The sequence below is a fragment of the Struthio camelus genome, chromosome 2 (assembly GCF_040807025.1).
Source record: "Struthio camelus isolate bStrCam1 chromosome 2, bStrCam1.hap1, whole genome shotgun sequence".
Classification (NCBI taxonomy): Eukaryota; Metazoa; Chordata; class Aves; order Struthioniformes; family Struthionidae; genus Struthio; species Struthio camelus.
Genome location: NC_090943.1, coordinates 11,846,615 through 11,869,619, shown reverse-complemented (window position 1 = coordinate 11,869,619; position 23,005 = coordinate 11,846,615). Strand labels below are relative to the sequence as shown.

The following is a 23,005-nucleotide window of genomic DNA, read 5'->3' as shown; positions in this document are numbered from 1 at the left end:
CTGAAAATTTGAAACAAGGCTAAAGGTTTTCAGATGGAGCAGTCTAGAATTATGTACCATGAAGTTGTTACTAGAAATACGAAACTAGTTTTACTTGGCTGAAAATAACTGTCATATGAGGAGCATTACATTGTCACTTGGCTGTCCTTATCATATAGCAACATGGATCAAATTTACATTAGTTCAATAGCAAATGCTTTCATGTAAGAGATCAATTTATTTTTCTGATGTAAATTGTCTTCACTAAACCAGATGCAAAAAGATGTGCTTTAATTAAGAGAGAGTCTACTGCAGACTGCCGCACTGTTGTTTTCTAACCTTTGTTTGCATTCCTTTGGCTAGATACTGGCTCCCATGAATTATCCAAACTAACTGAAATACTTTCCTTGGGGAAGATTTTGAAAGATATAACACCAAATGCTAAATTAAATATATTCACCATCCATTGTCTGTCTTGTATTCCATCACTGTCTACCTTAAAAAGAAGCTGGGAAGAAAGCAGGTGAATCTTTAAAAATGTGGTGTTGTCTTGCTTTGTTTTTAAAAGTAACCACATGATATGTTAAAGCATGAAAGTAGGTATAAAGCCTTGTTTGTTGCCATCTGAATTAGTCTTCCAGTATTGTTATCCACGCTCTTCCTTTCTCAGGGACCAAGTGGAGCGTTCGGTTAGAAATAGCTTCCTAAAAAGAAATGGATTTGGGGGGAAGAAAAAACTCATTGAACCTAGCGATTATTGGCTGAGGAAGCTCTTTTTTCACTTTGTTTAAGCATTATTGCTGCTACTTTGTAAAACACGGTTCTTCAGGCCTTATTTCAGATCTGCGTGTCTTTATGTACAAGCAAGTATTTATGCTTTCTCAGATGCCCTCCTTCACATGACAGCTTCTGTAAACCATTATACTTGATCAGCCTTGAAAAACAATACTGAACAAGCTTACAACTTTATGTCCAAAAGCTTGAAAAGAATTCTTGAAGCATTCTTTTGCAGGGAAGAGTATTAAAAGAAATGCTCTGACGTTTTTAGTTTTTATGCAGGTGGATAGTGCAAACTCTCAGGACTTGTTGGTAGTCTCATCTGTTTGCATGTTTCAAGCAGACTTACTGTAATGAACCTATGACGCTTTCAAATGAAGAAATATCTTTTTTTTTTTTTTTAATTTGGTTGCTAATATTTCCTAGTATTGTAGGCTTGCTGGTCCAGGGTTTTGAATGAATATAACTTGTGTTAAGGCAAATCTCTTCTCCTCCCTCCCCCCAACGTATTGATTCGTCTTGTTTGTTGGTGAACTAGAATGCTGAATTCTCTTACCTATGTAGCTAGGAAGTTGTTTTAGTCTAGTAATTAATGTTATGATGAAGATTAAATTTATATTTTAAAATGCTATGTTCCTCACCCAATGACGTTATCCTAGAATACTTGAACCAGAAAGAGAACGCTTTCCCACCCACCCACCCTCTGCCAGTTAAGTGTCAAATAGCAGCCAGGAAATAAGAGATAAGAGTGTTTCGTGGGGAAAAAGATCAGTGTTCGCTCAATTGGATTGTATACGTTCTAAGAATATCAAACGGTGATTGATAAATTAGATGCTATATATTATGGTCATTTCTCAGTCTCTGTTTGCTCATGGTAGTCTTTTCTGAAGTAAACTGAAATAAAGTGAAAATATTTGGACTTTGAAATTTTTTTTCTTTTCTTAGAACGCGTTAGGTATAAATACTGTGAGCTGATTGTGTCCAAACTGTCCCTGTTTGTTTGCTAAAATCAGTTTTCTTGTTTCTATCTTGATCATATCAGTCTTGATTTCTACTGAATTTGACTATGGATAAAGCTTTTTAAAAATTATGCATGATAATATCTGCTTATGTTGTTTTAGGCCTTGCTTAGATGTATGGTAACAGGAAAATTTTGCCAATAATTGTGTTTTTCAATTCCTTTATATTTCCATAATGTTGGAATTGTAGTCTGTGAAACTTTATTCCAATATATGTCCTATCTTTCATGAATTTTCTGAAGTATGATTGTGAGTAACAAAAATGTTATCCTTCTGTTCACTTTGTTACACTTTGATGTACTGAAACAAAAACAATGAAGTATTTCCCCCCTCCTCCTCAGTTCATTTGAGCAATCCATGGAACATGCATTTGACTGGGAAACTTTGTTTTTCAAATCATTTTTCTCTTATAAGAATACAGACTTTACTTTTACAACTACAGAAATGTTCCTTTATTTGAGGAACACTCAAATAAAGAACTTGAATTCAAGTTTTCTTGAATTTGGATTCAGTGATTCCCGTCCACTGCGTACACGTGGGGTTTGGAATACTGACTTTCCTCTATACTTAATTTTTGAAAAATTATATGGTTTCTCTTACATTTCCAGTGCAAGGAAGTCTGTGGTACCAGTAATACCATAACAGTACTTCATCTGATAGAACTGCCTTTGGAAGTACAAAGATATGTACCTGAAGTGAAGTATTCTTGCTCTTTTTTGCTAGTGCTTAAACCTCTCTATGTTGGGGTGAGGGAGAGGGTCTGTACTGTATTGTTCTGGATGGTGCACAGGAGTGGGAAGGAGTTCTAGTAGGATAATTTGCTTTTGGAATAAGCAGAAATAGGACCACTGAGTCCTACTCAATAATCTATAAAGACATTTGAACATTTACCCAGGAAATGGGGAGTAGGAGTACCATTATCGAATTTCAAGGGTCAGTATGCATTCCTTCTGGCTGAATACCTCCAAACTTGACTATCACTTCAAATGAATCTGGTATATGGGATGGAGAATAGTTGGTATATAGGTATATTCTAAAACTTTTTTTAGAGTGAGAAATGGAGGCACTGGTGCTTGAAGAGAAACCCTATATTAAAGGGATGGAAGTGATTGTAGCTCTTTCTATGAGTTACTTCAAAGCATTTACTGTTGACTATAATAACATTGATTCACATGTGACTCCTCAGGGTGCAAGCTCAAAAACCATAGAATATCATTTCAATTTCAATTTATTGAAAAGCAATAGCAAGGTATGCCTTTCAGTCTCCTTGTGAGACAGAGGAGGTTAATTCATCAGTATTACTAAAATTAATGGGTTTTCAGCTCTGACATACTGCTTTTGAATTTCCTCTGCTGTAAAGTTGTGATTCTTGATTCCCATATCCAAGCCAGAAGCCCGTGTGTTATGTAACCTGTGAGAGCTTGTCAAGCCATTTGCTTTCTTGCTTGAGACTTGCAGTGCTTGAATAAATGGTTCTTTTTGTCAAGCCCAGTTATCTCGTGGGTTTGTGTTTGAGTGTTCTTCCGAAAAGCCAAGTAATGAACTCCAACTCTGCTTTTTGCTGCTGTAATTGTTTGCATAGCCAGGTGCATGGAAATAACATTCCTGTCTGTCATACTCTAACTAATGCAACGTGTAAGTAAAGCTGTTATACTGTGATCTCCCAGTGAGCGAGTGCAATGGAAAAAATGTCAAATTTGGAGCAGCTCAGATTAGTCAATGACGTGGGATTTGTGATATCACTGTTAAGAGAAGATAGCTATACAAGATCCTGAGGATAAAAGAGAACTTTTAGAATGAGACATTGAAATACATATCTCAAGAACCATTAATTTTTTCCCACACAATTTACAAGTCACTTTTGATTGAAGTCATTTCCATAGACAAACAAATCCTCAACTATGTTTGGCTTATTTAGTTAAAACAAATATTGTATCTATAGATAAATGTTAAGCATGCTGACTATTTGGTGTCCTAACTGTCTTTCAAATGCATTGAGCGGAGTCAAGGCTGCATCAGATTCAGTTATTCAAAGCGTAGCCTATATGGCAGCTGGAATGATGACTTTTCAAAAGGAATAAAGTATTTATTTTTTTCCTCAGATCTCCAGTAGCTCAGAGGCTAGTTTTATGTGGAAGAACTTTTATTAAATTCTTAAGAATACTTTCTTCAGCAGGAATAACGTAGTTGGATATTAACTTTGTTGATACAGCTATCTGAAAATAGCTATGGCATTTTACTCTAAGTTTTGGGTTTAACCTCAATCACTGCTGAACTCTTCTAAACTCAAGTTACATATTTTACATGAAAGCAGTGCTAGTATGTGTGATTACGAGCCGTGTACAGACCTTACTTAGGCTGGTGAAACTGTCTCTTCATTAATTTTACTGGGCTGGGACTGAGGCCTAAAACAACATAATCTACAGTGAAAGCTGTAAAATCTAGTGCCAGTTAGCACATATAATGAAGTTTACTGTAGTAAAGTGAAATGTAGATTCATCCTGCTGAACCCAGGCACCTCATTTCAGAGATGTAAATCTCTTTCTGCATTCTGTCTATAGGCAGTGGGGAGAGATGAGCTGCATTTTTTGCTGGAGGTCCATTTCCTCTATAGAATAGGGAGCTTCAGTAATGAAGTCATAATTTCAGTGCTACGTTTACCCACCTAAAATTAGCGAGGAATAATGTGGGCCACAGCTGTTAGATTTTAATTAATGCATATAGTAAATATTCTGTTGTAGAACTTGTAAAAATAATTTTGTTAGCGCTGTACAGCAGCATCTGTTGTAAAATCTGCTGAGAGTTTAGGAGATAGCCATGACTTGGCTGGATATGGAGCTACTGGAGCGAGTCCAGCAAAGGGCTGCTAAGATGATGAAGGGACTGGAGCATCTCTGCTATGAGGAAAGGCTGAGGGAGCTGGGCCTGTTCAGCCTGGAGAAGACAGAGGGAATCTGATCAATGTGTACAAGTATCTGAAAGGATCAAGAGGATGGGACCAGACTCTTCTCCGTGGTGCCCAGCAACAGGACGAGAGGCAACAAGCACAAACTGAAACACAGGCAGTTGCATCTGAACATATGGAAAAACTTCTTGACTGTGAGGGTGACTGAGCACTTGCACAACTTGTCCAGAGAGGTAGTGGAGTCTCCTTCACTGGAGATACTCAGAACCCCCCTGGATGTGATCCTGGGAAAAATGAGAGGACCCTGCTTGAGCAGGAGGGTTGGACTAGGTGATCTCCAGAGGTCCTTTCCAACGTCAGCCATTTTGTGGTTCTGTGAAAACTACACTGATTTGAAGTTATCTTTGTGATAATACAGGAATCTCCAGAGAACTCTTCATCTCACCTCAAGATACATGTTTTAAGATGTCAGATAATCTTTCCAGAGGTCCTTATTTCTGTTTACTAACTATAAAACAGGCCTAGGGTGTCCCGTGTTGGTCATCTAAAACACAGACATATAATGATTAGACCAGAATATTTCAACACTAGGTGACGTAATGATCACCTTTGAAATCGCTATGAAGGAATTTTTGAGATGTGGAAAAAGTCTTTCTGGTGTTAGGAACTGCAAGTAAGATCTAGTGGCCGTGGTCTGATTACTTCTGATTACTTCTTTTCCAGCTATATCCTGTGCAAACCCCCAAAGTGGGGCAGTAGATGTAGCTCAGAATGCAGCCACGTGCAATGAGTTTTTATATCAGCTACAGGAGACTTAAAGCCTTCAAAAATTTTGCTGCGTACCTAATGTTATGATTCAATTGTAGGCAGTACGTTTATAAACTAACTTATGACTGGTATCATTCATTAAAATACTCTCAGTTTATGATTACTGTTTTTACTGCTAAAATGGGAAGTAGAAGAACGTGGACAGTTTCCAATAGCGGAGTTTGGTCTAAAGAATGTGAGAGAACCCTAACTGCTTGGCTATCTTCAACATTGGTGGTGATCAGCAGTTATCAGAGAGGAGGTGACAGCTCAGTGTTGCATTTGTAAAAGGAAAAATATATCCAATTCTTCCTTCACTCTGTTACTACTTTCCCCTGTCCTGTCTAACACAGCCATTTGAGCAGTCTCCTGCTGGAATGTTCCTCCTCTATATCCAAGAAGATACCAAATCTTAATAACTCACCTGCTTACTACCCAGGGCAGTAACTGCCTTTATACAAGGGCTAGTTTCAGCTGTGGACAAACATCTTCATATAAGCAGTTACTGATTATAAGCAATGGCTACATGTACAGAAACATGTTTTTATGGCTCAGGTCAGCAACTGTGCACGCTTGGTTGGACGCGCTACCTGGATGGAGATTGATGCCACTATTGAAAAACCTTAGTATATACTCGAGACATCAGTTTTTCTGCAGTTTAAAGTTCCACTTGCTGCGGTGGGGCAGAATTTATAACTGCTTATGTAAAAACTACAGTATATCCTTTCCAAAATACAGGACTCCCTCTCTAAGTATATGTAAATAAAATGTGCTGTGTATTTGCATTAAAATTAGAGAAATTAAAATGAAGTATCCTTCAAGAAGTATATTGTCAAATGTTAAACTTCTCAAACAAGGGAAAAAGGCAGATTCCAGTAGCTTTAAAAATAGGCTGAGCTGAGAAAGAATATTTATTTATTTTTAGAGTTAGTAATCACTTTCTTTCCCTGCTTTTCATGATGGAAGAACTCCTGGCAGAGGCGGAGAAATGTTGTGATGCAGCGAGTTCTGCGATAACCGTTTGGAAAGATGGCATCACTAATGTGTTTCTGTGATAATACGAGGGCGTCTGTGGCTGGAGGAACCGGATTCTCATGGGATGGGTTCTGGAGCCAGGGCCAGTAAGAAATTTAGCAGGGTGAAAAGGAACATTGCAAGCTGGTGACTGGGCTTTTTATTTCTATTTAGTTATCAGTAGTAAGTACAGATCTCTTAAAAGAAGTCGTCTTGAAATCTAGTTACTAATTAAAAAAAAAAAAGAAGTGGCTAGACTTGTTTAATACATGGCCAAAGGATTTGATCAAAAGTTGATTTTTAAACTCTGGATTTCCTACTCTTGGCAGTATTTTTTTCCTCTAGCCCTTGTTGATTTGTGAAGACTTGCACGGAAGAGAAAGTGACTGAACAAATGCTGCTGTGTACAGAAGTCAAAGGCTTGACAGAGTACTGTCAAATATCTAGGCATATTTTAACTAAAATATTATGACAGGCAGTGGTATGTTGAAGAAAAGTGCCCACTGGTATCTGCTTACCCATTTTCTTCAATCCTATATGAAGGGCTTCATCTTTCTTTCTTTTTTTTTTTTTCTACTGGATTTGATTGTGTTCCAAACTCATAGGTGCCTGCCAGGCAGTCTCTATTTGTTTGTGGAGGATTATAAAACTGTAATGCTGTGGACAATAAGGATATTTTGCTGTAAAATTCACTTTCAGATTAAAAATCATTTTATACTTCTAGAAGAGCTTGATCAACCTTTCTCAAAGGGGCAAAATGAAAGCATGCACTGTCTCCTTCTGTGGGTAGTCTAACTCTGATAAGTGTCAAATTCTGCTTATTTCAAATTTTATTATTTTCAGTGAAAACTGAGTTTGTCATTGTCAATGAAGTCTCAGTGCTGGACTGTAAAACTTTCTGTAATCTTGTATTTATCACAAACATTGTATCCATCCACATTGCTAAGTGGAAAAATCTGTATGCATTGCATGCACCTGCTGTGAAGGATCCTTCCAGTGGTAGTTTTTGCATTGCCTGTTGTGTTAACATCAGTGTAACATTAAAAGCACGTGAACATGTCAAACTAGCTTAAAACCTAAGCCTAATGAATTCACAGGAATTTGCCTGCTTCCTTCTCTTGAACGAGGATTTTACACACTTCTCTAATCATGGAATAAAAACATGGTATGTTGTATTTATATGTGAAAACCTACTGCTTCTGACCTTTCCGCAGTGTTTTTCTCTTGGTAACTGTGACTGAGAGAAAGCATGGGTCCTGTGGTAGATTGTAGGTGCAACTTGCTGGGTATTATACTGTACAAATTCCATATGTTTCGGTCCAGTAGCGTAAGTGTACATGTTTTCCTCAGTGGAAGTGGTTTTCGTAGTATCTCTTTCTTTTGCAGGTTGAATTTAAGTACACACTCTACTTATTGTTTAAAAAAAAATCTACTTGGATGAGAGATGTTCAGTGCATAGGACAGTTATGCCAGATGAAAAATAAGCTATTGAAGCAGATCCAGGATTTGGATGGATACAGGTATTGTAAGCTGTTAGCACAGATGCTTATAAAAACTCCTCAATATATAATGAAAATACTTTTTCTGCTTCAAAAACAGATGATACTTCTGCAAGAATTTGGTGGAGGTTCTTATCTGTGTGTAACGTTATCTTCTGACACTTGAGAATGTCTTTCCTCTAAAATATCTTCTGTTGATAACCTGTAATGGCAGAATAGAAGACTGATATATAAGGATGAGGTTAATAGTTACTTTAGTTGTGAGACAGTCTGGGTTTTGTTTCCAGCTTGTAACTGAAACATATGATGTAGCATACCTAAGTTTGGAAACTTGGTCTAACAGGACATGCTTCAGTGTCTTTCCTTAGCAACTGGTACTACCAAAAACACACCAGAGCTGCCCTTCCTGCTCTGTGCTAAGTAACGGTGGCAAACTCTGTGGTTTTAAGGTGGAGTTTATAAACAGAAGTAGGGAAAAGACGCCTGCAATTGCAGGGGATTGGAATTCAGCAACCAGAATGTTTCCCAGTTACGTATTTCATAAGTTCCTTATTTTCAGCGCGATCCTGGCTAAGGGTAGGGGCTGCTCTAAACCCCTAGAGCAGCAGTTGTGCCTTAACTGAACTTCTGTGATACAATGGAATTTGTAAAGGGAGTTAACCCTTTTTCTGTTGTTGTTTTTTTTTGTTTTGAAGTTTTTTGGGTTTTTTTTGCAAGAGGCTTAGCCTTTTTGGAGTAGAAAGGGTGAAGGAGGATGAGAACAACTGCTAAAGGTTATTGCCAGCCTTCACAGAAGCTGAGAAAGTATTCAGGGAAGGATAACCTCATACTACTGCTCCCCCCCACACCCCCTTAGACATCGCTACTGGTGACTGTGTTGCTGGACCTTTGATCTGACCTAGTAGAATAGTTCTTCTAATGTGCTGTCAAAGTGTGTGATACCTGTTCTGAGTATCTTCTTGTAACAAGTAACAACATGTTGAATTTTGTGCTGAAACACTGTGTACTTTTCGGGACAAATTCCTTTCAGGAAGGGTCACAGAAGAAATGTGATAAATCTTGAAAGTCTAACTGTGCATCTGTTCATTAAAGATATTGAGCTTTGTATAAGAACAATAGACAGATACAGTTGATTTTTGTGTCTATGTTTTTGTAAAGAAGTTTCCCTGGACTTCTAAGTGTTGTGAATCTGTTCAGACATGCTTTTGCACTTTCGATTAAATGTTAGTGCTTGTAGTGAGCATGTTATTACTGATATATAGAGTGGTTGGCATCCTTAAAAAGAAAAGGTGGACAGAAAAGAGCTGTTAGTTTCCAAGAAGTCTTGCGTATGCCTGGTTAAGTGCTTGAATCGTAAGAACGAGAAAAGGATCTACGTGCAGGCTGTTTGTTCCAACAGATACTTGATGCTAATAGGTTAACCGGGGTTTTCGTTCCTGCCATTTCATATCACCCATACCACTGGGTTAACCAAGACTCAAATTAAACATTACTGCTTTTTTTGTTTAAAAAAAAAAAAAACCCTCTGTGTTGCAGCTAGAAATGGTACAGAGGGATTTAAAACATCCACTATACTTTGAATGGTTTCTGATTGTATTTTTAAATGTCTTAATACTAAGAATAAACTCTATATGGGTATTACTAGATGCAGTGCACTACATAGAAGTTACACAGTTTTGCTACTGTTAGTATTCCGATCCAGTCAAAACATGAATGTGCATATATTTTCTTTCTATTTAAGAACTAAATAACGAGCACATTCTATAGACTTGTCTGATGCCTTAGGTTACAGGTTAACTCAGCTTTAATTTACGTGCTCTGACACTCTGTTTTAGTTTGTTTACCACTTAAAATGGAAATCTTCCCTTCTGCTTTTTGTATTTTCAACACAAGTTTGCCTTTTGCCCACCCCAAATCCAGTAAAACTTCAATGACTGGTTTTTGTCATGTCTGAGCTCACTTAAATTGGTTTCAAATGTGTTGTGAGTTTGGAGGTTATACCTTTTTAAAAAAAAAAAAAATTGGTGTTAACCTTATAAAACTTGAGGTTAAGTAGGTGGAGATGCTTTGTGTTAAAATGTGCACATTGAATCATAGGAGATCATTTTAGTCTTCCGTAATTAACTGGTGATAAGCCAGTTATATACAGGAGAGGACATTTAATCTGCCTGAGAAAGAAAACAGTCAGTCCCGCAGAAGAAGGGTCAGTACTTCTTGAACACTTTTGTCTTTCCTAAAAATTGATGTTCATTTTAAACCACATAGAATATCTGGATGATTGCATTAGAAAGATTAGCTATATAGTCTGGTAGTGTTACTAGGAATAACATTTCTCTGCTGAAGGAACCGCAGGTGCAGTGAGTCAGAGCACCTGGAAGTTAGTAAAGTGGCTAGTGAGTGAGTCAGTTGAGTAAAAGGAGAACAAACCTTCCAGCTTCTTCGTGTAGATAGCACCAATAATAGTTGTTGGCAATTGGTGTAGAGTCCAATGCTTCTTTTCACATCTCTAGAGAATTCAGAGGCTTCCGCACTGGCTGTATAAGCTAGTTTGAAAGCTAATATTGTAGCAATCCAGAGAGAAAAATTTTTCTTTGATTGATCACCAAGAGGGCAAGGCTCTCCAGTATGCAGCAAGGTCTTTGAGGATGTGTCTGGATTCCCAAGGGAATTGAAAGGGAATTTGTCATGTAGGCTTAAAAGTATGGAAAATATCAGGAAATACGACAAATTCAAAATAAGATCTTAATGCCTTCATAAACCTCTTTCAAAACCTGAGAGCTGAAACTGCAAGGTATTAAGACTTTATTTGGGAAATAAGGAGAAGGAATGAAATGACTGTGAAAATAAAAAGACAGAGGAGGTGAAACATCACAAAGCAGTACTGTACGAGGTCTTTCAAGTAGTAAAATTCAGTGAGAGCACCATTACAGTTGTGCTTCATGCTATACCTTTCAGCAGTCTAACCATTTAAAATCTGGATCTCTGCTTCCAGTAATGATTGCAAAGTTTGTGGTAATCTGGAGACGTGCTAATACTATCGTGAAATATCTTATTTTATAAGCACTGGTTGCACTAAATGTCTGGTGTGGCAACAAGGCTTTAATGAGTATAAATCCAGTTCTTGATATTTTGTATATGTGGAGCGTTAACGCTGCTTAGCTTTTTATTTTTAACTATGCTTCTCTTGGCCTTTCTTTGGATGCCAGCGTTTTAAATAGTTGTTACTGCTGTGACTGCTCACTGAAGGTGAGATTGGAAAAGGGAGTTGGTGGGGCATCCCTCTGTCTTAACAGTTGATAACGAATTCTGGTCTTCTAAGTAAGAAACTAGCGCAGATTTCAGCAGTATTGTAAACGTGGGTGGTAAGTGATCAAAACGTTAAACCAGAGTTCTTATATTGCCCCACTTCTTAAGAAATGTTCGACACCATTTCTGTTCCAGCTGACAGCTTAGAAGAATGGTAAATCTGTTTCTACTGCTAGGTGAAGAATGTCTTAAAATATTTCTATTAGGAAACTTCTTCACTGTATAAACTTGAAGATGGTAGCTTTCAATGGATCTTGGTGGGTTCTGAATGATGGACATGAACTTAAATTGGAATAATCAAAGATATGGCTTTTGGCAGGTTTACTTGGACACCAGTCAAGTGTGAGGAAAATGTATATACTGGTGACTTGTTAGATCTTTGTGGAACTGCATACTGAGTATAGTGATGGCTTATTTAGTCCTTGCGTTGTGACTGCATCCAGGGATTTTGCAAGTATATAGAAAAAGATGAGGACAAAAAGAATCTTTCTAATTAGCATAGTCAAGTTCTAAAGCTTATTCTTTTCAATAACTTGAGTCCATATTCTCGGAAAACTTTCTATAGAAGTTGACATATTGTACCACACTGTTGATGAAGTTGCTTGTCGGAAAAGTCCAACCCTGGGAAATAGAGATCTTGTTTTAGACATGGTCCGGAAACCTTGATTAAATTATGGAGAGAAAACATTAGGCAGAAATGAAAAATGTCTTTTCCTGTGTCAGGATATCAATTTTGCATCAACGGTTTCATGTTTGGATCCTTCAGATAGTGCAAAACATCAAACTTCTGGCATCTTATATCTTTCATTTTATTTTTACTGTCTTATCTCAGTCCATACTGATTGCTGAAAACAGAAACCTTTTTCAAAAGGAAGGCAGAAGAGAAGTCTGAATGTTGTGGTACAGAGAAAAATACAAGATTCTCTTAAGTTGCAACAAGAGTAAAGCAGCTTGTTCTGTTAGAGTTCTTCTGCATGTTGAGTTAAGAAGCATAGCATTACGTTCTGTAAGCTTAATTTTTATTTATTTATTTTTAACCTTTGGAATATGTCAATGACCAATTGACATATGACTTAGAGATGCCTATATTTGTTTGTTTGAGGCGGTGACATGAGGCCTGTCTCTAGCCTGTGGATGTATCCCCAGTTAGATGTGTAGCTCTCTAGAGACATGTCATAGGAGTAGGCCTCTGGTCTGGGGAAGGTATGCTGAACTGTTCTTGGCTGAACAGAATTGGTTTTGTGGTGGGATACAGCCTGCGTTATGGTAAATACTGCTAGTATACTAGTACTTGAAGATGCTTCTAAAATTAGGTTGCACTAGAAGATCAATCCGCCCTAGAGGACTAAAGGCTTGGAGGCCTCTATTTAGAAAGAGGTATATTGCATCTCATGGTGTAATGAAAAGCTGATGAGGAAAGGAAAGCTGTGTGGTTCCCTCTAGCAGAAACAGCGCGCGCTCTGTGTTTGGACTAGATTCGGCATCCAGGTATGACAGAAGCCCATACAGATTTACTTCCAGATGTTTGGGAGGAAGTTGTGTAACCAGCATAGCAAGGAATTTTTATCGTATGTGATGTTCTTTCGGTGATGAAGCCAGGCTGCTTCTGGAAGCTAATAGCGCGCAGGTTTGAATTTCTAGGCTCAACAACATTCCTCGAGTAGGGTTGCAAAGGCTGAGGGTCAGACTGTAGAAATAGGATTTTCCAGTTTCCTTACTTACTAGCAAGCTACTGTGCTGTCATTCTTCCCGAGCAGCTGCTAATGATGTGTACCCCAGAGGATTATACTCTGGGAAGCTGCTGCTAAGAGGAGGTTTCTGAGTGACTTTGTATTGCGGTTCACTCTCCCCATCTCCCTTCATATTCCGATACAAGGATAGCATTGCTTAGACAAATTTTTGTCTTGTTTTTGTACTAATGAGTCAAATTTCTGAAGAGTAATGCACTTCTCAACAAGCCTCTGTGCCACTGTGAAGGAAGCACGTTTACCAGATTTGGAAGTGAAAGCGATGTGTGCTGGGCTGCGTACTGCTGCAGCATCCCGAGGGACTGCATCGCGTGACGGGCTGCTGGGCTGCCGTTTCAGTCGTAGCACCGAGCTGGAGCATCTCTTAGGGCTTTTCTTTTCAGCTGCCATATTATTTTGCATTGCCAAAGACACTGTTTGCCGTGGCAGTTTAGGCAGAATATCCAGATCCAGATATTTTGGTGGTTATTAGAGTGATGCAGAATGATGGATTCTGAATTCACAGCTTTTGCAACCTTAAGCCCTTTCTAGGCCTGACTGATGAGATTTTTGCCTAGCTGCTAGCAAAAGCAAATTGGAGGACTGTTAACTTCTTAATGCCATTCCCAGCAACTGTAGTGAGCAGAAGATCAGAAAGCACAAGTTATTATTTTATTTTTGTATATGTATATGTGTGTGTGTGTATTTAACCTAAGCAAAACAGCATCCAGATATTATTTAAATGAGAAAGTTAAGTGAATTTATAGTCACTGTGGTAAAACAAGGAATATAGATGTTTACAGCATTTCAGAAATTATTAAGTATTTTCAGTTTAGTTTTATGTTTTAATTAGAGCATGGCAGAAAGGTTGGATGTAAGGTTCCTGTGTGTACTTTGGGTGTCTTAGTACGTTTGACGTGTATGTAGGTAGAGATGACTTTTTTTATAATAGTGCTGCTATTTTGCAGCATTGCATAAAATGCTGCAAACGCATTGCATTTTATGAGACCCATTTTATGCTAGTTTAGTTTTTATAAAAGCTACAAAACTCTAGCTCCACAAAAAACAGCTTGTGCACTGGTAGTTACTTTTCATGTCTCCCAGACACAGTATCTACAAAAGTATGTCAGAAAGTTCTCTTCAGTATGTATCATGATGTTTAAGTATTTTAGTTTGTGAGCTACTGTTTACTCCTGTTTTGAATTATTCAGGAAACTAGGCCTTAAGAAGGGGAGAGGAACAGAGGTAACAGGAGACTACGTTGAAATAAAAATTTCTATTCTGTGTAACGAATCTGTTTTAACATTGGAAGTATATTACTTTTGTTATAATAGCTTTGTTAGTATTGAAATCCAAAGGTGTTGAAAAGCCATTTGTTTCAGAGGTTCAACAAGTACAAAGGTGTTTTGCATTTAATTGCCACGTAGTTGAAAAAATGGCTTCTTTCACCTTGATGCTTGCACAGGCTCTGAAGCAGTGCGGCAGTGAAGAATATGGTAGCTCTCACATCGGAAAACTTGGACTTAATAGACATTATAATTTGTTGTGGCAGCTCTTAGCAGAAATGATAGTGGCAGGTCACATGGGATGAGCGACAGAGTCTGTGCTGTGTTTTAGAAACATTTGGTGTGATTCCAAGTATGTGTTTCTAACACCGCTCTTGTCTCATAGGTGAAAATCTGATTCAAAGGACATGGAAGTCTTTGTTTTCCGATGTGTTGTCCAAGCATTTAAGTAGCTTACGTTGCAGTTTATAAATAAATAAAATCCTTAACCTTGCCTAGCACTGCTAGTGCTTCTTCCATTTGCATGGGTCTCCATTCTACTCCCCGTGAGTTTAGATGGGTAATAAGCATGTTACTTTGTAAGCACTTAAATAAAAATTTTTTTTTGTAGGCTCAGTGATCGGAAAATATACAGCTACTTGCTAATTTACAAGGATGTTTGTGTTTTTACTTGATGCTTACTTTCCTGTCAGAACACAGAATGAATTAATCCAGTCTTTTTTTGTAACTGATAAATAATTTTCTGCCTAAATTGAGGATGAGTACATATTTGTAGTGTATAGAGAAGAAGGTTTCAGGTATATTGTAAAAACCAAAAAGTTAAGCAATGCAAGTTAGGGAGATTTAGGGTTAATATTTGGGGATTTCTTTATGCTTAAAGATATACATTTCAAAATTTCCTTCCCCAAATTGAAATAGTATCAGTGTTGTTATTGCAGTCCCAGATTAAACTGATTTTCCAAAGACATCTTAGATTTATTTGCAGTTTTTGACTAACAGGTGCTTATGTTTTAAAGTTAGAGGATGTTAAAGGGTTTTGCATATTTGAAAATGAACAGTGTAGTGGACAGAAGACTATTAAAAGGAGGAGTCAAAAAAAACCCACAAACTTGTGCGTTAGCCTCAAAAAGGAGTGCATGTCTTGTTTATAGAAGCACATGTTCTCACCTCAAAAACTGTTGCGCTTCGTGAAAGCAAGCTTTCTTATGGCACTGTGCTTCTGGATCTGTAACTGGGAAGCTGGTTTGTTCTCAATATCCATTCAGTCGAGGTGTTTCATTACCAAATTTGATTCAGTATCTGAACACCTGTAGCTTTATTATGCAGACATTAATGTTCCTGGTTTGACAAGTGGGCACAGGAAAAGCAGGAGGTGAAATGCATTATTTCTTCAATTTAACCATGTGTGGTTAAATCGATGGTATTTTGCAAACAAAGTCTGATTCATCTATTGGTAATTTGAATGGAATAATGGCAGGTAAACTCCCAATTTGATATTGAATCTCTTAGAGAGGAGACCCACTAGTGTAACTTCTGACCTTTTAAACTTTGAAAAGATACTTTAAGCACACCAGAATGGTATTTCCATTTTACTTTCAGGGTTTACAGTGATCAGAGAGCCATAGCTATATCTAGATCTCTGTCTTATTTACAGCATGATTCTTCTTAATTTTCAGATACTTGATTTTTGTTTACTAACAATTACTGTCAAAGCTTGTGCTTCTTGTTTTATGTAGCTTGTAATTTCAGGATATGGTTAGTCTTACTGATTTATACATGTCCTTCTAATTACAGCTTTATGAAGAACCATGTGTGTTATGTGGCCTGTATGCATGGCAAATACTGTTTTTCAGCATCTTTCTAGATCTTCCAGACATTTATTTCAAAAGACATCACATATGCGATCCACCCCTAAAGACTGTCTCAGTAAAACTGTTTCAAAAACTGTTTCCTTGCCTGACACCCATATAGACAACACACAGCTCTTTTTAATGTTGAGTATTAATTTTCTGGTGCAAAGGCTAATAGTTTTAATATATTTAAGACCACATACACAGAATCCATGCCAAAGAAGAAAGCTAAACAGAAACAGAGATTACCGAAAAATAATCAAGGCAGCAGTTTGTTAATTTTGTCAGTGAGTGCCTGTAGTTTATTTTAATTGCAGCATTCCTGAGGAACCCTAATTATGCTATAAAACTGTTTAATTTTCTCTCTCAGGAATACTGAATCTTGCAGTTTTGCAACAGTAAATATTTAGTGTACTTTTTCCTTGTAATTCAGAAAGGTGAGGGAACTGCAGTGTAACTGGAGGTAAAGAGGGTAGGAGAAAAAATAGCTAGAATAATGCTGGAGGTGGATTTTGGGGAGAGAACGAGGAGGCAGACTGCTGGAATAACATGGGACAGTCTGGCCTGGCTGCTCCACTTTTCCTCCCAGCTTCCCCTTCTTCACTTCTCATTAGAAAAGAACAGTCATCCCTAAGCTGTATTTGAGGATATAGTTTGTTTGGGTTGTGTCGAGCAGCAGAAGACTCGGAGTTGATTCCTCTGTGGAAAGGAAGAAATACTTTGCCCATTGCTGCTCCTTGCTTCTCTAAGAGAGGAAATTGCTGACTGTAATAAGGATTAAGCCGTTAGCTCTGTTCTGCTTTATCTCGCCTAAAATGTCCTTAGGCCTACCTGCCTCGCAGACTGGAAAACACTAAAGTAAATAGCTGTTAAATTGAGCTTAAATACCACTGTTTTCACACTCCTAATGTTGTTTATGTTGGGATTCCTTCTCTTAATTCTTTGCCCAGATTTCTCTAGCTATTTTGAGTTGAAAGTGCTGTGAGTTTAGACAAATTAATCTGGCAGTTCTAATTCCAAGGATCACTTGATTTTAATGTGAGTTTTTTTCCACACCATCCAGCTTTAGGCTCATGCGTTTGTTCAGAAGTTTAAGTAGCTGCTGATGCTATAGTCAATGCAGAGTGCGTGTTGCTTTCAGAAGGCGATTTACAACACTCAGCTGCTGCTCTGAATTTCTCTGTGTAGGATGTCCTTCTCCACTGATGGTGGATAAGGAGACTATGAAGACCAATCCAGATACCCTTTTAAGCTACACAGATGTACTTTTGATACAGAGGGACTGTCATTTTAGTTTTGCAAAGAAAGCAGAGGGGATAGATGCCTAATACGGGGAGAAACGTTTGTGAAACAACTGAAAAACTGCTAAAGAATACTTGGTTTTTGACAGTCGGTTATACTGTGTGATCGTATGGTAATTAAACTACAGTTGACTGATCTAGATTTTCATCTGGAGCAAAAAGAAATGAAGCAGTGCATGTGGAAGGAACCAGACTTAAGCGCTTCCATAAGCTAAGTAATGCTGACTGAGACTCTTTTAAATATAACTAACATACTACATTATCGTTAATGTAGTCAAAAATGGAGTTATTGGGTTTATTCCTTGGGGGGAATAGAAGGAAGGAAAAAAACCCACGCGTCAGTAGTATGCAGCTTTCATCCTTAAATGCCTTTTAGTTTTGCAAAATTGTGAGAACTCTATGGAGAAAACATTTCCTGGCTCTGCTGGAGTGTAGCATTTCAGAGATTGGCTCACTTGAGCCTGTCCTTTAAAGGATTTGGTTAAAAATAAAAACATTTAAATGTAGAATTCTAAATGGCACTTGAATATTTTTTATTTTCTGAATTGCTTTTGGTGCTTCCTTTTTTTACTTTGCTATAATAAGCAGTTCAGAAGAGTGACTGGTTTGTAGCAAAGAAATTTTCACCTTATGGAATACTCGTGTCAATAGCAGTGGTTTTATATTTTCAATATAGATGTCACTTTTGTTGTCCCACCTCACCAAAATAATATGCAAGACTTATGATTACAAATGTAGTTCAGTACATAATAATTAAACAGGAGAAGTTACATGCAGCATAAAGATTGGCTGATAGCTTGAAGAGTGGGGAAGGCTAACTGCAAGGATAGTCATTTAAGAGAAGTCTTTTACAGTGAGGGGACCAGCAAATGGTAACTACTGTGCAGTTTTTATTTTGAAGTAGATTATTAAGTTCTGTGCCTTGTGCTGAGCAATTTACAATTATTTCCAGAAGAGTGCTGTAATTTCACTGCTTCTAACTTTCTTGTCCATGCTTTCTTTTAGTAGCATGTAGATATGTGAAGCTTCTATTATATAGAACTAATAATTATATTTAAGGCAGCAACATTATTATTTGTCCTTTGAGAGTCACTTGGTAGCATATACTGATTACCCCTTTACTTTTCAGAATTACCCACCATGAAATGCTTAGTCTGTGCAGTTTTATTGTAATGATTATTATTCTTTGTCATATTAGAACGGCCCGCCCTGTTTCCTTAAGATGCAGATGATCACCTGTGCAGATAACTGTGTTAATTTGGTCATTTGGAAGAGCGTATGTACAGAATCTGAACCATAAAGTAATTGTGTATCAGCGTTATGGAAATAACTTGCTAGTAGTTTGGAGTTTTTTTGTTCTATTCCAGGATAGAACAAGGAACTGTATTCCTTGGGTTCTTTCTGGTATTTTATTGATAATTACAAAAAATGGTGTGTTCTGAATCGAGTTTTTTATACTGAGCCCATCAGAAACGGGAAGTAAACATGAGAGTTGCTCAGAGGTGAGCACAAGTAGCTGTCTGAAAAAGCTAAGTCATATATTTTTAAAGTGCAGAAATGCATCTTTTGAGCTCTTCCCAGTATTTTGCAGTATAGCTTTTAATATGAAATTAAAACATTCTTGGAACATGTAGTATTATAATGTTTTTGGTATCGAACATTGTCATTAGGGTATTTCTTGCAACAGTTCTCTCTAATTATACTTTCCTTTGAATAATAAATTACTACTCCAAGTGGTGGAAATGAGGCAGTACTTATCAAACTTATCAGGAGCAATTTAATAACAGAAGCAAAGCAGAAAACATTTCCTCTGCTGAAATCTTGATTCCCTTTCCTTCCACCATACTTGCCTAATAGGTTTTACACGAGAGTCAACAGATTTTGCCCATCAGTTAGTCTGATTCCTGCTTCTGTTTGGGGCTGTAAAATATCAGTGCAATTGTCTGAATGCTGTTGTGTTAGTCCTGATTGATCCAGAATGTCCAAAGTTAAGTACTTTCCTCCCTCAAACTTTCCCCAAACGGTTGTCTTTGAGTAAGATTGTGTATTTGATATCATAAACTCTTACAGCAAAATATAATGTTGCTATTAATACTGCGTTGTAATACAGCAGGCTAAAAAACATTAAGTTAATAAACAGAATTAAGTAAGGATGGAAGAGGGATAAGAAACAGGAATGGAAGATGTAATTTGTTACGTTATTTGTTACCTAGTAACGTGTGCAACTGCAGAAGTAAACTAGTTTATATAATTAAGGAGTTGGCTTAGCACTAATCCAAATAGCAGGAGCACAATACTTGTGGCACACTAAAGGCAAAGTAAATAGTAATCTGTGAAAAATAAAGAAGAATGTGCTGTTAAGCAAGACCTAACACTTTATAGGTAGAGGAAATTCAAAATCAATAAGTTAGTGTATGTGGTTAGATATTTCTGCCTCTTAGTTCTTTCCCAATCTATCTCTAGTTATTTTGCATAATTCAGGGCTGAACGTGAGGAGTACTTGATGGGTGCAAGAGAGAGATGGTATGTATATTAATGCATTCAGAGGGATTGAATGTCAGCTATGCGCTTAGTGCAGGTGAGGTCGCCTATGCCTCAAGGAGATTATATTCTACGTCAGGGAATTCGGATCGCTCTATGGAGCATGATGAGTTCCCTGTGGACTGAGGTTATGTTTAGAACTGGAAACTGTCCTCAGTCTACAGTAGGTCTCCTGCTGATGTCAACTAGATGCTTGTACAAAAGAGTAAAGAAAAAAGGTGAACTTTACTGAGTATTTTAGTCTGGTAACTCTGTTGTATCCTGCAGTACTTACGGTGAGCAGGTTTGCCTTTGGCATTCCTGCCAGTTTTATTTTCCTTTCCCCATCTGTGTCTATTTATTTATTTTTATGCCGTTCACTGTTACTGCTGCTGTTCCCATTTTCCCTTACTTGGAAGAGCTCCGAATTCCCATTTTGCAGACATCATTGATCTCTCTTCTAAACAAGTCAGAATAAATTATTCAAGTTGGGGTATAAAGGTCTGACATCATGCCTCAGATGAGTGATTAATGAGAGCTGACTCATTTTTGGTCTGCAGATTCAGAAGGCAAATATTTTAAGAAAACATCAAAATGTTGGTTCTTTTTATTCCATCATTTTTTTTACCACCTGAAGCCATTTGAGAACCTAGCAAGCCAAAAATGGAGTGTAAGCTCTGTTTAGCTATGTTTTCATATAAATGCAGCTGGCTGTGTTGCTGCCAATGCAAAAAAAAAAAAAATCACTCTCCCTCCCCCTTTTTTTTTTTGTAAAAAAAATTCTAAATATTGACTTGATATTTTACCCATGCTAATTTCTAGGACATTAATTCCAGATAAAATATAATAATATATTCCAAAACCACTCAATTCATTATTAATAATTATATTTCTTGAACTCATTTAAGTGATAAAATTACCCAGAAAAATAAGCTCCAGTGAATGCTTTGTTTGAGATTCTATGTACGTTCTACAGTTGGAAGCAGATGATGTTGGTTATTCTTATATCACCTCTGGTGGTTATGATAGGTTTGTGATGTACTTTCAAAAAAAAATCCAGAGATTTTTGGAGAAGAGGGTCCCAAAACTTTGACAGTGGAAGGCAGTAGTATTTGTAGTTCTTTGAGAATCTGTCCGAACCATACAGGCTCACCTCTAGTTCTGGAGCTGAGCATATTGAAAGAGAAAGAAATGGACTTTGGAGAAACACTGGCAGTACCAACCACAACCTAGCGGCTGACCTTCCAGCCTAGCGAACATACGCATTGGTAGATACAATTAATGACTGCTCTCAAGGCAACTGACTATACTCAAGAATATGGAAGTGCTGTTTATAGCGTGAGAATTTAATAAAAACTAAAGTGAAAGAAATCAGGAAGGGGACTTGCCTTCACATTAAAGTTGTTGAAGATGCAGTTGAAAAAGTGTGAATTTAACTAACTGTTGACCTTTTGGTATACACATAATATCGATAACAAGTAGGCACTGCTGTGTGACTTGACATGATTAACTGAAGTGTTATGTATTTGTGGTAACTTTTTGTTTATTTGTTTTAGGTCCATTTTCCAGATACTGAGAGGGCAGAATGGCTCAATAAGGTAAGGGTAGTTGTTAACATTGCCTTCAAAAAACAGGAGCGGAGGAGGGGGGAGTCTGAGAATAAGAAGAATGAGCGGAGGGCAAGAATTTCGGAATACAATAGTTCTAATTTTCAGTACTCTTTATGCACTTAAAGTTTCTGGTATTTGATCCAGTCAGACACGGAAAAGATTTAATCTATCCTGATTCTGTTTTTAAGGTCTTGAAATTATCTGTGACTTTTGGTGAGTGACCTCAGGTGACATTAACATAATGACAGCTGTGACTGTGTGGAAGTCATAGTAGCTGTAAACACAGTTTTTATGTTCTACTTGTCTGGGACACTTTCCAGTTGCTGTGGCTTCCTGACCTACAATCTAAAAATAAATCAAATTTGCAGGTTTTGATTTGTATGTTTAATAATATAAGATACAGATCTATGTAGCTTGGGTTTTCTTAATGTTTCACGCAAAGAGCATAGCAGAACATTAGTCAATTAGAAGACAGCAAGACAAATTAGCAGTGTCGAGTTTCAGATATGATAGCAAAACCGCATTATTTTGACATTTATAAACCGTGTGCATGTTTTTTAAAATGCACTTAACTCCTTTTTTTCTTACTTTCACATGAAAATAAGCTTATCCTTCTTCACCCTTCTAAGCAGCAGTGAGCATCCATGCAGACTGCATATATATTCATGTGATAAGAGAAGAAAATTGAGTGTTGTTTTGTTTCTCCTCTTCCAGTACTTCAAATTTGTGAAATGTTTGAAAATATAGTAAATCAAATAACTGAGATGAAGGGTCCAGAAAGCGCTTTTGTATGGCAGTAGGTAAAAAGTGGCTCCTTCTTACATCTTGTAATGAACTGTACAGAAAACTTGTATGCATAAAGCTTTCTACTAAACTTGTTATATCTTCCTTAAAAATATTTTTAATTGTGTGTGAAGATGTGTTCAGTGGCTCTTTTTTCTTTCTGTTTTTCTTAGACTGTCAAACAGATGTGGCCTTTTATTTGCCAATTCATTGAGAAACTCTTTCGGGAGACAATAGAACCAGCAGTAAGAGGCGCAAACAACCACCTTAGTACCTTCAGTTTTACAAAGATTGATATTGGTCATCAGGTCAGTTTCTTGTGAAGTTTTTCTAAGAGGCCATATCCTGCATGCCGTTTTCATGTAGTTTGTTTAAATCTACCCAGAAAGTGTTTGTCAGTGACACTTGATGGTGAGGCTCATTCTGATTTCTGTCGTAACATTAAAATAGTATCAAGGAACAGATAAATACTTATCTGCTGTTTGGTCCCATGAAAGAAGAGGTCATGGTGTATAGCTCTTACATGCTTACAGAAGAGTCTAACCAGTCCAAGCCAACAAGAAGTTAGCATTTAAGGTTGCAATAAGCTGGGCACTGCTTATCAGTACCTGCATCAACCAGA

General features: G+C 37.4%; 1 protein-coding gene across 3 annotated transcripts in view; it reads left to right on the top strand.

Annotated features, from left to right (window-relative positions):
• The window catches only part of ESYT2 (extended synaptotagmin 2), a 92,669-nt gene that overhangs the window by 9,303 nt on the left and 60,361 nt on the right, over positions 1 to 23,005 (top strand). For all 3 annotated transcript variants that reach the window (XM_068934295.1, XM_068934294.1, XM_068934293.1), the window contains exons 2-3: positions 21,547 to 21,588; positions 22,557 to 22,691. In XM_068934295.1, the coding sequence (XP_068790396.1) occupies positions 21,547 to 21,588; positions 22,557 to 22,691 (177 nt within the window). The remainder of the gene's footprint in view (positions 1 to 21,546; positions 21,589 to 22,556; positions 22,692 to 23,005) is intronic.